The 13093-nt window shown below is 38.8% G+C and overlaps 1 protein-coding gene across 2 annotated transcripts in view; it reads left to right on the top strand.

Moving 5' to 3' along the window:
- gabrb3 (gamma-aminobutyric acid type A receptor subunit beta3) overlaps window positions 1–13093 on the top strand; it is a 43010-nt gene that overhangs the window by 22311 nt on the left and 7606 nt on the right. For both annotated transcript variants that reach the window (XM_041792095.1, XM_041792096.1), the window contains exons 4-7: window positions 2696–2916; window positions 5286–5368; window positions 5956–6093; window positions 10777–10929. In XM_041792095.1, the coding sequence (XP_041648029.1) occupies window positions 2696–2916; window positions 5286–5368; window positions 5956–6093; window positions 10777–10929 (595 nt within the window). The remainder of the gene's footprint in view (window positions 1–2695; window positions 2917–5285; window positions 5369–5955; window positions 6094–10776; window positions 10930–13093) is intronic.

Here is a 13093-nt window from a genome sequence, read left to right as displayed (position 1 = left end):
ACATATACCCTTTTTTAAAAAATATTTGAGATGCATTAACCTTCTGATGATTGATCATTTTAGTGAGAAGTTTTGCACAAACTAATTCATGAAAAGCTTGTTCTAGTATTCAGAGGAAATGTTCTACATAGGAGGGATGAATGAAAACATCTTTGAGTTGTTTGTACACACACTGAATTATTCAAAGGAATCAATATTGTTTCATACTGTCAGTCAAATCACAGAAGTAGTGTACCAAATACACCTGCTGTTGTCTACTAAAGTGTGTTTTTAATGAATGAATTACCAGGAACAATTATTAATCTTTGGTTTTGCACAGTAAGGTCAGCAATTTTCCAGGTAAAACCTCCCAAATCTCATTAGTTCAGTGTCAAAATAAATACCTCTATTGATTCTTACATCCCAAAGTAAATGTTGTTATTTCTTACTGTTAAAAACTTAACAGTGAATGTATTTATGCAGCTGAGGATTGAAATGTTGGTATTTTTCAGCACAGGTCCAAGATTTTGTTTGTTTCCTGAGAAGTGCTTATTTATTAAAGAGAGCATTAGTCAGCAGAACAAAGCTGAGCGGGCTGGTAAAGAGCTCCATTAAAGAGCGGAAAAAAGCTTTAGTGTTTGATGGAGCCACGAGCTGAGAATGAACTACAGATAAATTATTAAAACAGCATGATGTCAACACATGCAGAGCTGTTAATATAGAAATCTGTATCCATTTATCATCCATCTATCTATCAGGGCTGGGCGATATAGCCTCAAAATTTATTTTGTGTCTAGTTTCAGATGAGGAAGAGCTGCCTGTGGACGAGCTCTGCTAATGGCATGTAGAGTATCAAATCCATCCAAACAGAGCAGGAGGCAGAGGGCATAATGGAAGTTACTGCAAAACACAAGGAGAGAAAAACAGAGAAAAACTAACATTGTTTTATAGTTGATTTATCCCAGAAGACGATCTGATGTGTGTAAAGATAATGAATGGTTGACAGATGTGTGTTTATGAGTGTTTAGGAGAAGGACAAAAATGAACTGGTGTGCAAATGTTGCCTATTCTGTGCAGCATTTTCCACTGGTCCCTATTAAACTAAACTGGGCTAAGCTCAAGGGGGAGTGGTCTAGATTTTCATTTTTCAAAGTTTTTGAGTGTGATGCAACAAGCTTTGCACACATGTATCTGGAAATGTTCTACCAGTGTTCTGCAAATCCTCTCAAGCTAAGTCAGGTTGGATGGGGAGAGTCTGTGGATGGCCATTTTCACGTCTATTAAATTGTGTTCAAGTCAGGGCTCTGGCTGGGCCACTTGAAGACATTCACAGAGTTGTCCCTAACCTACTCCTGTGTTGTCTTGGCTGTGTGCTTAGAGTCACTGTCATGTTGGAAGGTGAACTCTTGGTCTAGTCTGAGGTCCTGAGTGCTGTGGAGCAGTTTTTTTCATTAAGGTTATTTCTGTGATTGCATCATTTAGCGTTCCGTCAACCCTGACAAGTCTCCCAGTCCCTGATGAGAAATACCCCCACGGCATGATGCTGCCACCATCATGCTTCCTTGTTGGGTTTGTACTGGGCACATTATGAGCCATGCCTGATTTTCTCCAGACATAACATTCTGAACTGAGGCTAAATAGTTCAATCTTTGTTAATCTAGTCCTTCACATGCCTTTTTGCAAACTCAAAGAGGGCTTTCATGCATTTTACACTGAGAAGAGGCTTCTATCTAGCCACTGCCATGAAGCCCAGATCAGTGGAGAGCTGCAGTGATGGTTGTCTTTCTTGAACTTTGTCCCGTCTCCACAAAGGATCTCTGGAGCTCAGTCAGAGTGACCATCAGTTCAAAGCTCTTCTTCCCTGATTGCTCAAAGTCCTGGCTGTGCCAGACTTTTTTCATTTGACAATGATGGGGGCAACTGCGCTCTTGGGAACCTTCTGTGCAGCAGATTTTTTTTGTAACCTTCCCCAGATCTGTGCCTTGTAACAGTCCTGTGTCTGAGCTCTGCAGGAAGTTCCTTTGACACTTTTGATTGAGAGAAATGGGAAGCACCTGGGCTAGATTTCAAGTTGCAGAGGTGCTGAAAGATTAGATAAATGGGATGTTTAAGATTTTTATTTTAGATATATTGGCACACATTTCTTCAATCCTGTTTTCACTTTGTCATTATGGGGTACTGAGTGAATTGCATAATTGTAGCATCAGGTTAGGACAGAGCAAAATTGAAGGGGTCTGAACACTTTCCAAATGCACTGTAAGTTATACTTTTATCACAATTAAGAACATGTCTCAATGCTATTTAAATGCCTTTCTTTATAATGTCTCTATAAATGAGTATACATTTAAATCAAGTGAATGTGGTGAGTCACTAACCCTAAATGTAGTGTTGATGTGCTGTCTGCAGTAATGGAAATCTATAGTCTGAGAGAGCTGCTGCAAGTTTTTTTTGCATTGAACAGCTGAGAAAGGTTTCTCGTTGTTCCCACTGAGCAGACTGATGAGAATTACTGCTTTACCATTCTATTTATATCACTTTTGTTGCAAAAAACCTCCATTAATTTTATAAGAAAGTCAGCCTAAGGATTGGATTATATCAGCAACAATGGCTTTTACAAACTGCAGCATAATGTATACTGTGTGTAGGATATGATATCCCAGCATTTTTCTGACTTATTGTGAGGTTTCACTACTTCCTGCTGGTTTTGTCTCCTTAGGACTACACATTGACCATGTACTTCCAGCAGTACTGGAGAGATAAGAGGCTGGCGTATGTGGGGATCCCTCTGAATCTGACCCTGGATAACAGAGTGGCAGACCAGCTTTGGGTACCTGACACGTATTTCCTCAATGACAAGAAGTCCTTCGTTCACGGGGTCACTGTGAAGAACAGGATGATTCGACTACACCCCGATGGCACAGTTCTCTATGGCCTCAGGTGAGTAGAGCCTCCAAAGCTGCCTCTTTTAGGGGAGAACGAGACATGGTATGATAAATGCTCATGTCCCTCAAGTTATAGCCATAAAGACTAGCAAAAAGATGATTTGTTTAACAGAGTTACACAAATTAATGTGAATTTATTTGTAAAACAATTACATTAATGCACCTTTAATTAATTGAAATATACTGATGAAAATACTGGCACACTTTGATTGCTCCCAACTCTATTATACATAAAGATGTTCCTAAGCATCTATTTCCATATTAGGCTGAATGCACATTTAAATTTTGTTAAACCAACTAGTCTAAAGAGGAGAAAATCCTTAAAAACAGACAAATTCCTCACAGGGTCATAGTTGGCGGGTGTGATGTTAGCCTGATATTCTCTTTACAGCAAGGCTAACATCACAAGCTAGCGCCGCCAGCCTTCGTTCCTCTTTGCACATTAATATTTTGCTTTGATCTGTGGCGTCTTTTCACATCAGGTGGGAGTCATACGTGACTTCAACCCTCGCCAGCCTTCATACCACGTTATTTGCATTTACTATTTTAAAAACTGTCATACCATGCTGTTCCTACCACACTCTAACCACTAAGCCACTGCTGAGCATCTTGTGTTTACATCCAGGAAGTGCCAGACAGGAAGGCAGGGGCCATTAACTGAAGCTACAGCGGCCTCTAGTGGCGGGAGGTTTATTACTGTTTAAAAGAGCATAATAGTCTGGGATTTCAAGCCTGTGCTTATAAAAATGATGGGTAATTTGTTTAACTGACTCATAAATCCTGCACCGGCTAATTTGATGAACAAATTTAACCGTTTTAGCAATTAACGGTGTGCACTCCTAATTATACACAAAGTAGAGAAATATTATGAATATTGAACATCCAACAGTCAAGCACCAACATTTTAGCCTCATTTTAGTCTCCCTCCTGCAAACTAAATTTACATTTGATTAGGGTTTTTATCATCAGCTTTTAGCTAGTCTTAGTTTCCTTGTATAAAAAAAGGTAGTCGAAAAACATTTTTAGTCAGTTTTATTTGATGAAATTAACACCATTGCTATGTCTTTGTGAGTCAGAACAACACATTTTCTCTTTGATAAATTAGTCGTTTAATTCCATCATCGTAAGCACAAGCTTTCCAGGACCTGCAGCAACTTTTTGTCCTCCCACCCTCAACCCTAGAGACTTTAAAACCGCCCAATCCAGTGAGTTTCATGGGACTGGCCTCCCATTGCAACCCTCTAATGTCAGGTTAAACCTGAGATGCCAATCAGAGTACAGGTTCATTTGCAATCCCCTTTAAAACCAGCGCTCACATTGTATATCTATTTATAACTGCGGGTAGAATTGCAACCCAATGATAGAGCAATAATTCTTCTTGCATATAAAACTGGAGGAGTAACACTAACATATCCCACCTTCAATGTGTTCTGGAGTACTACGTCCTCCCAGAAATATCCTTCCTTCTTTTGCAGAAATGCAGTAAAAAGCACGCACATAAAAAACCATGTCATATGATATAATCCAGACTGCTGCCTTTCACAGCCCTTCCTACTTTACGTCTACGTTATGACGTATGATGACTTTTGTCTGCATGAACCTATTGCATTGTTTTCTTGCAGGTCACGAGTCGCACTTGTTATTGTTTCAACATGGTCATCTGCAAACATATGTATGTTCAAAAGTATCTGGCACACTTACAGATTTGATTGCACTACTGTAAATACTGCCATCTTTTTGCAAATTGAGCACAATTCTTTGAAAATCATTTTATTTTCGTTTTTGCCTTCTATGGTAGGCCATAAAGGGTTAAACGAAATAAGCATAAGAAATGACAACTGCATCAGGAGGAAATAGGAAATAGATCTGTGCTGCACACTACGATGCATTACATCAGGCATACTATAGAGCCTGATTAGTCAAATAACTCCTAACTTTGATGCCATCTCATCTAATCTCTCACAGAAACAGTAAAGTGTGTTATTTGTTTTGTTGAAGCCATTAAGGCAGCTATTCTCCAGACTCACATCAGCTCATATCACATAACTCCTCTCATGTTTATTTGGCTCCTCAGTCTAACTCTGCAGCTCTGAAAAGCCTGGAAGCGCCATTAGCAGTAATTGACAAGGACTCTGACTTCCATAACAAATGATAATGACTGTCAGTGCATCACAAAGATACTTTGTGCAATAATTCCTTACAGTGAAATGAGTTTTATCTTGTCTGTTAGAAAGTACATCACTTTGAGTTTACCGTTTCTCTGTTAGACAGCATGCTTCGACACCATGTCTTCATAAATAAGCTGCACGTTTAAAACAAGGTCACATGATCAATGTTCCTCTCCTCTGCTTTTGTTTGCTCCAGAATCACGACAACAGCAGCCTGCATGATGGATCTGAGGAGATACCCACTGGACGAGCAGAACTGCACTCTGGAAATTGAGAGTTGTAAGTTGGAGCTCCACATCTTGTATGCCGTAAAGAAATACAAGGGACAGCAGCACTTTTTCATCCCTGTGAACAGCACCGTTAGCCTCATAAAAAAGTTCTCACACTCCTCATCTACTGTGGACAGAAAGTGCACCGACTGCTGAATTGCTTTCGATTTATTAAGCTGTCGTTTCTCAGGGAGATTGCCTGCTGCAGCCTCTTCAGATTGAGCTGGAAACGGCCCACAACCAACTTTGATCTCCATATTTGAGCACATTAATGATCAGTCCAGCTTCATCAGTCTTAATGGCATGTTTGGCTGTCCGTGCTAGATCTAATTAAAGTTATGCATACCATACATGTGGTACGGGCATGTCTGCCAGCATCTATGTGTAGATTTAAATTCTGTCTGATCAGCACTTTCAGCTGGGAGAGTCTGTGTGATTCATATAACTGAGAGTAAATCAGCCTCCAGATCTCACTCAAGCAAATAAAAGTACATCATAAATCTAAAGGTTCCAGTAAGATGACACCATCACACTTTCAGGTCCTTCCTGCCTCTAAGAAACAAACCTTACCATCTGTTTTCGTGGCTGTTTTTGCAGACGGATACACGACAGATGACATAGAGTTTTACTGGAAAGGAGGAGACAATGCTGTAACTGGGGTGACACGCATCGAGCTCCCCCAGTTCTCCATAGTTGACTACAAACTGGTTTCCAGGAACGTGGTCTTTTCCACAGGTAAGTGTACCATGGTACTACACAACTGATATGGTCATTTATATATCAGAAATGTTATTTCTTTGCAGCACCTGCAACAGATGTCACCGGAGCCAAAATTATCATTTTAGTGTTTTTTTTAGCTTAGCTCGTTGTTGACATCTCTGATGAAGCCCACAGACCCAAACTGTTTGGACACACTGAGGCAGAAAAGCATGTAGCCAGTAGCTGAAGCTTGCATTGCAAAATAGTCCCAAACACAGAGGCTTTCTGGGGGAAAGATGAAATGCTTTTAAAACATTTTGATATGCGTACGATGGAGCCAACATTTTGGCCTATTTTTACCTGAAACTCCCCAAAATACAAAACTGCAGCTGTCTGCTATGCTGTATAGCCTAGCTTCTCCAAGCACCTCCTGTTTGAAGGGGCAAGACTCACTGAAATCTTTGGAGGATATGGCACTACTTTAGCCACATACTTCATGTGACCCAACTTTAAAAACACTTAAATCAATCAGTCAATCAAACTTTATTTATAAAGCACTTTACATACAAGAAAATGTCGCACACAGTGCTTTACAAACAGATAAATTCAAGGAGAGAAAAGGAAGTATGACCCTAACCCACTCTACCCAACCTACCCCGCAATGAGGGCATTGAATTCACGTAAAAGCAGGACTAAAAAGGTTGGTCTTGAGTTTGCTTTCAAAAACATTAATATTAGGTGCAGCCCCCTTAAATATCCCTTTAAGAATTGCCTTTACAGCTGTAGTGCCCCATTAAAGTCCACATGAATAATGCACAAGACCACCTCTTGAAAAGGACAGTACGCTTGTGTTCACACGGATCAAATGGAACCAGATTTTGGGGTCAGATGTACTCGGACACAAGCCAGGGTCCCTGAAAAAACCACCCTGAAACTTGGATAATCAGCTTGGTTTGGTTTGACCACATTTTATTAGCGATAGCAAAACATCACACCAGCTTGCAACAAGGACGTTTCCGATTGAGTTAAAGCTATATTTTCAACAAAGCTCTGCACTCCAAACCGACAGAAAAATAAAAAATGAATATTTCAGATAAAGCAAACAGGATGTTTTAATTCCTTTCGTCTTTTCCACTTAGAGTAAGAAACTGATTACAGAAGTGTTTTTCCTGTTTGCTACTGTTTCACAATCATTCTGAGAATCAGTGGCTCTCCACTTTATCTTTGTTTTCTTGGAAGAGTTCATCTACAAATTAGACGTTCCCTGTTATGGGATTTGTATCAGATCATGACCTCTCTCCCTGATACATTAGAAATGGGAATAATAACACAGAGGTAATTAGCCTCCGGTTTCTTCAAGCTCTTGATAAAAGAATGGGGTTGTACTTACAGAATTATTATTTATTCATGCAGCAGAGCGCCGACAGCATGAATTATTCTCTTATAACAGAAAAACTCAGAGGCCCCAAACAGAGATTACTCCCACCGCTGATTTAACAGAGAGGATGATGGATACTGTCCGATCATTTCTGAGAAGATAACACTGAGAGGGGTTATTTGAGCTTATTACAGTCAGGAACAGATCGTGATGCTAATAAACTCTAATGATGATTTTTACATTAGAAGGTGCTTCCAGGACAGGAGGAGTAACAACAGTTTGTGTTTAATCAGTTAGAGAACGTACAGAGGGAAGTATTACAGGGCAACAAGGCCACTTAATGAGACTGTATGTAACTACAGGGTTAGTCTTTTACCATGTTTACATCTAAAGAAGGAAACAGCACTTAATCAAGCAGTACAAAAGTTAAAGAGTTGTTATAATACTGATTTAAAGCATCACCCTGAGATGTGGTGATAGACGGAAGGTTCAAGGACTTTTTGTTTGAGTTTGAAACACCATGAGTTTGGTTTTGTCAGGATTTAAGATGCACTCAGAGTATCCTGAACAGAATCGAAGGCTTCTTGTAAGCCACAGAAAGCCTGATGCTGATTAGGAGCAGAGCCGTAAATGACAGCGTCATCAGCAGATAGATGAACATTTACATTGTGAACATTATGACTGATGCTGTTAATCTACAGTGTAAATGACAGCAGTCCCAAGACTGAGCCCTGAGGCACTCGATTTTTAAATTCACGACATTAAGAAGTAAATTATTTAAGGTTTCAAACCAAAGGATTCTTCTAATAAACCAGTACAGCACAGCTTGTCTTTTATTAATATGCACCTCCATCTCTCCACACTAAGCTTACCAAAGTAAATATTTTTAACATCTGAGTCTTTTTTACTGAAGAAGGAAGTGATTTGTGTGCACAAGGTCTGGACAGTGATCAGTATTAAAAATGTTTTAATGATATAATCATTGACTTTAAGCATTATTAAATGCATGCAGTTCAAGACCATCCCAGTCTGCAGCTCTTGTTTTCCCACCATTTTATCAGAGGTGGAAATCAACTAATTGCATTTACTCCAATTACTGTAATTTTATAGTTTTTCGTGTACTTGGGGTTTTTAAGTAGTTTTTAAAATCACTACTTTTACCTTTACTTAAGTATATTTCAGGAGTAAGTAATGTACTTTGGTTACATTTTATAAAGCACCAAGTACTGAATAAAAAAAACACTGACTTAAAAAATGAAGAAGGTCAAGAAAACTGCCAGTAGTTTGACTTTCATAAATTATGATGGTCAGTATTTAATGAAAACAGAATGATTTCATAGTTTATCCCTAAACAGCCGTTGCATTTTACTTTAGGTTAAGTCACTTTATAATAAACAACCTGGTAGGAGATTTGAAGTCTCAAAGAAAAGAATTATATTCCAGAAGATTATATTTCACTGTAAACTAGTGCTGCACCATTAATCCCAGTTTGAGGCTGTGCAACTACACAAGTGTGTAAATTGTTTTAAGTAATTGAAAGGTTTACAAAAATGCTTGCAGAAAGGTCTTTGAGTTTACAGTAGTTTTATTGTACTACAAATGGCTATTATACTTAAATAATATTGTATTTGTATAAGTACATTTATTTTCAAAAAAGGAAAAACATTTATTTCTTGGAAAATATGAGGTCATATTGAGAGCAGAAGACCTATAATACCATTTATGCTTAATATCATAATCACAATCATAATATTGTCCAGTATGATTGCAATCACACACTATTACCAAATTTGAAGCACTAATGAAAAGCCCTTTGGAGTCAAAAGCAGATATGCAGTACTTTAAGTAAACTTTAAATGACTTACTTTCTACTTTTACTTGAGTAGGTTTATAGCCCAGTACTTTTATTTCTGTTTGAATATGTTTAAACCAAAGTAACTGTACTTTTACTTGAGTGCAACAGCCTGGTACTTTTCCCCCCCTGCACTTTATGAATGAAAATCAAGATTGCATTAAAACAAGTTAACTTCATCACTGCATGACCAAGTGTTACAGAAATTAATCCCATCCTTTTTTATGTTGAAATTTGCTCAATTTATCATTCTAAACACTCTGTAAACCAAACAAGTTAAATATGGACTGAGGCTACTTGTCTGCAGCTCTGTCAGTTTACAATTCTCTGCTCTTTTGGTTTTAGCCACATTTTAGTCCTTTTTAACTTTGATGGCTTTAGTCCAGTTTTAGTTTCAAAAAAAGCCTTACATTTTGGTTTGCACTTCAGAACCTTTATTTTCTTTTAACTGAATTAATCCATATTGCAAAATGTAAATTTAAATGTAAGACACTCATATGAATTTAATGTAAATACTTTAACTGCTTTAAAATATACAGAAGAAAAAACTGACCTTGAATATTCTCTGTGTGATCTCTGTATTAGATTTTACTGATTGTGCGTATAGTACAGAAATATGGGGGGAGGTCAGTTTTTAATTTTAACTAAATTGCAAAGAATTTCTAAAATTCAGGTTACAACTTAACAAAATATAAAAAAAAAACTTTCTGAATCAACTGAATATTCCATATTTCAAAGAGACTGTATGAAAACGTACCTGATGTATACTAAGATAGATTAAAATGACAAAGGAGTACACACAAGTAACTCATTTTTTTGAAGTGGTGCAGAAAATGCACAAATTGGTTTTATAAAATGGATCAGAATACAGGGAAATAAATACTTAGTGGGAGAAGACCTCAGACCCCCTTCACCAAATAGTGCCAACTATAACACGGTAAATATTTAAATATTAATGCACTGACTATCAAGTTGTTGCATGAAGACAAAAGATTAAATAGAGCTGACTTTAATGTGTGGGTGGATAAGTTAGATTGTTCTGGTCACTGACTGGTTCTGGTTCTGGTAAACACCAGTTAGTAGGCCTACTAGAAATTCAAAATACATAGGGGCGTTGGTTTAGCTCAGTGGGTAGAGCAGGTGCCCACGTCTTCACCCCACTCTCTCGCCCTGTATTTCCTGTCTCTCTTCAGCCGTCCTATCAAAATAAAGGCAAAAAGCTCAAAAAAATAATCTTAAAAGTAAGTCTAATTAAAAAAAGAATAATTTGAGATCAAAATTGTGATCAAAGATAGTTTAATTTTTCAGACCTGCAACACACAAAATCTTACACAAAGATAATCTACAACGTGACTCATGCTTGCTCATTTTCATGAAGCTGAACAGTTCATAACGCCATCACCATAAGAACCAGTGCAGACCTCTTCTGACTCCTCTTGAATCAAACATGGCTTTGTCTCCTCTCCCCTCTCTCTCTCTTCTTCTGCAGGTGCCTACCCTCGACTGTCTCTGAGTTTCAAGCTGAAGCGAAACATCGGGTACTTCATCCTGCAGACGTACATGCCCTCCATCCTCATCACCATCCTTTCCTGGGTGTCGTTCTGGATAAATTATGACGCCTCAGCTGCCAGAGTTGCATTAGGTATGATACGTCTGTAGATTGACCTCGGCTCTGTAGTTTAACCTTCAGTCTGATGCTTCTGGTTTCATAGTCCTGGCCTGCAGGCCTTTGAACAGGGACTGCCTCTCCAGAGTGGAGACTTTTCTAACAAACATGTAGGATTTATTAGGAAATGATTGTTATTGTGGTTTAAAACTAAAGTCAAATGTGTTTGCAGAGCATCAGTTGATCAAAGTGCTCTACAGGCTTAAAACACAATATAATAGACGCTCTAATGAAAGGGAAAACATGAAATTGTGCAGCGCTGCTCTGAAAACATTCCTGGGATTTGTTGAGTAACACTCTCCTGTGAGCTCAGAGAGACTTGAGATTCTCGCCGTTGCTTTTGTTCTGCAGGAATCAATGCTCTACACCCACAGCGCTGCTAACACCCACACACCTACAGTACTGTACAGTTTTCAGTTTAATTATGTAAGCCTGAGTCGACAGAAATAGACGCACACAGTCCAGGTTGGTGAGAAATCCAGGAGACGTGAAAACAGCACAGACACATTTATTGTTGATGGTGCACATTATGGGGAGAATTACTACACTGCTGTTGGTAGAATATCTGCTGACTCTGTTTACTCGCTGTATGCTTCATGAGCTGTAAACCATAAAGTGGAGCTTTCTCTGCTAAATCAAGTAGATTGAAACCTGAACAGAAGAGGCTTTCACTTCTCTTTGACCTTTCTTTAAATGTTGTACTGTCTAATGGAAATGTTTAGAACTTAAGCTTAGGGTAATGACCTTGTTAGAAAAGAGCATTGCTCTCTTTTGATGCGTTTTTGTCCTCTTATATTTAATCATTTATACCTTGATAAAGCATAAATGATTTTAAACTTAAATAAAAAAGTAAGGAAATTTGTGTTTGGTACATTATTTCTTTGTTGTAACAATGCTTCTTGGTAAAAAATCTTATACCATTGGACAGCCTGTTTATTACCCTTTTAAATGATGCCATATTTGTAAGGATTTGCCAAACAGCTTATTTTGCTGTTGCTATTGACTCTTGTTTTGAGCTTCTGGTACCCCCAGGGTGAGCATGGGCTCTGCTACAGTGGTCAGTAGATGTCTACTTCAAGAATCAGCATGCTACGTTTGACTGATCTGGATAGGGCCCATCGGTTGGGCAACTTCAAACTGGTGTTCTGCAAAACCAAGTTGCGGCATTGTTTGGAGTGAACCCTAGTACCATCTCCAAACTGAAGGCCAAGTTCCATGTAACGAGGAATGTCAGAGACAGGCTGCGAAGTGGGCGTCCCAAGAAGACAACACCCCAAGAATACTTTTTTTTCACCCCGTCAGCAAGAACATCTATCCTCCAAGATGACAACACTCGCCCCCACAGAGCGGGGTTTATCAGAGACTACCTCCAGAACTTGGGAGTGTAGAGGATGGAATGGCCTGCCAGCAGTCCTGACCTTAACCTCATTGAACACTTGTAGGATCAGCTTGGGTGTGCTGTTCGTGCCAGAGTGACCAACACAACCACGTTGGCTGACTTGCGACAAATGCTGGTTGAAGAATGGGATGCCATCCCACAGCAGTGTGTGACCAGGAGTTAGGGTTAGGGTGACCAGCATGAGGAGGAGGTGCCAGGCTGTTGTGGTTGTGTATGGTTCTTCCACAAGCTACTGAGGCTCCTGTTTGTAAAATGAATAAATTGACAAATTGTCAATATGTCTTGTTTCTTCAAACTTCAATCATCCAATCCACCAAACACCAAACAAGAGTCAATGGCAGAATCAGCTGTTTGGCATTGGCAGAGAAGATTTGGCACATTTTTCATGGGCGCAAGCCACATACTCAGCTCTACTGCTCATCCTACAAATGCATGATCCTTACAAATGTGGCATCATTTAAAAGGGTAATAAACAGGCGTTCCAACAGTAGATTTATTACCAAGAAGCATTGTTACAACAAAGAAATAATGTACCAAACACAAATTACCTTACTTTATGATTTAAGTTTAGATTAAAACCAGAATGAATGAACCTCTTAAAGATACTTTATCAGACTCAAGGCTGGACTGTAAACAGGTGTGTTTATGTAGGATTTCACCCCTGAATTCCTCCACAATGACTGCTGCCACTGATAAGTGAATGTCTTTACTTCACACAGAAGACTTTTGTGCCGACAGTAG

This window comes from Cheilinus undulatus, linkage group 7 (genome assembly GCF_018320785.1).
Source record: "Cheilinus undulatus linkage group 7, ASM1832078v1, whole genome shotgun sequence".
Taxonomy (NCBI): Eukaryota; Metazoa; Chordata; class Actinopteri; order Labriformes; family Labridae; genus Cheilinus; species Cheilinus undulatus.
Note: the sequence above shows the minus strand (reverse complement) of the source record. Positions and strands in the feature narration are given on the sequence as shown.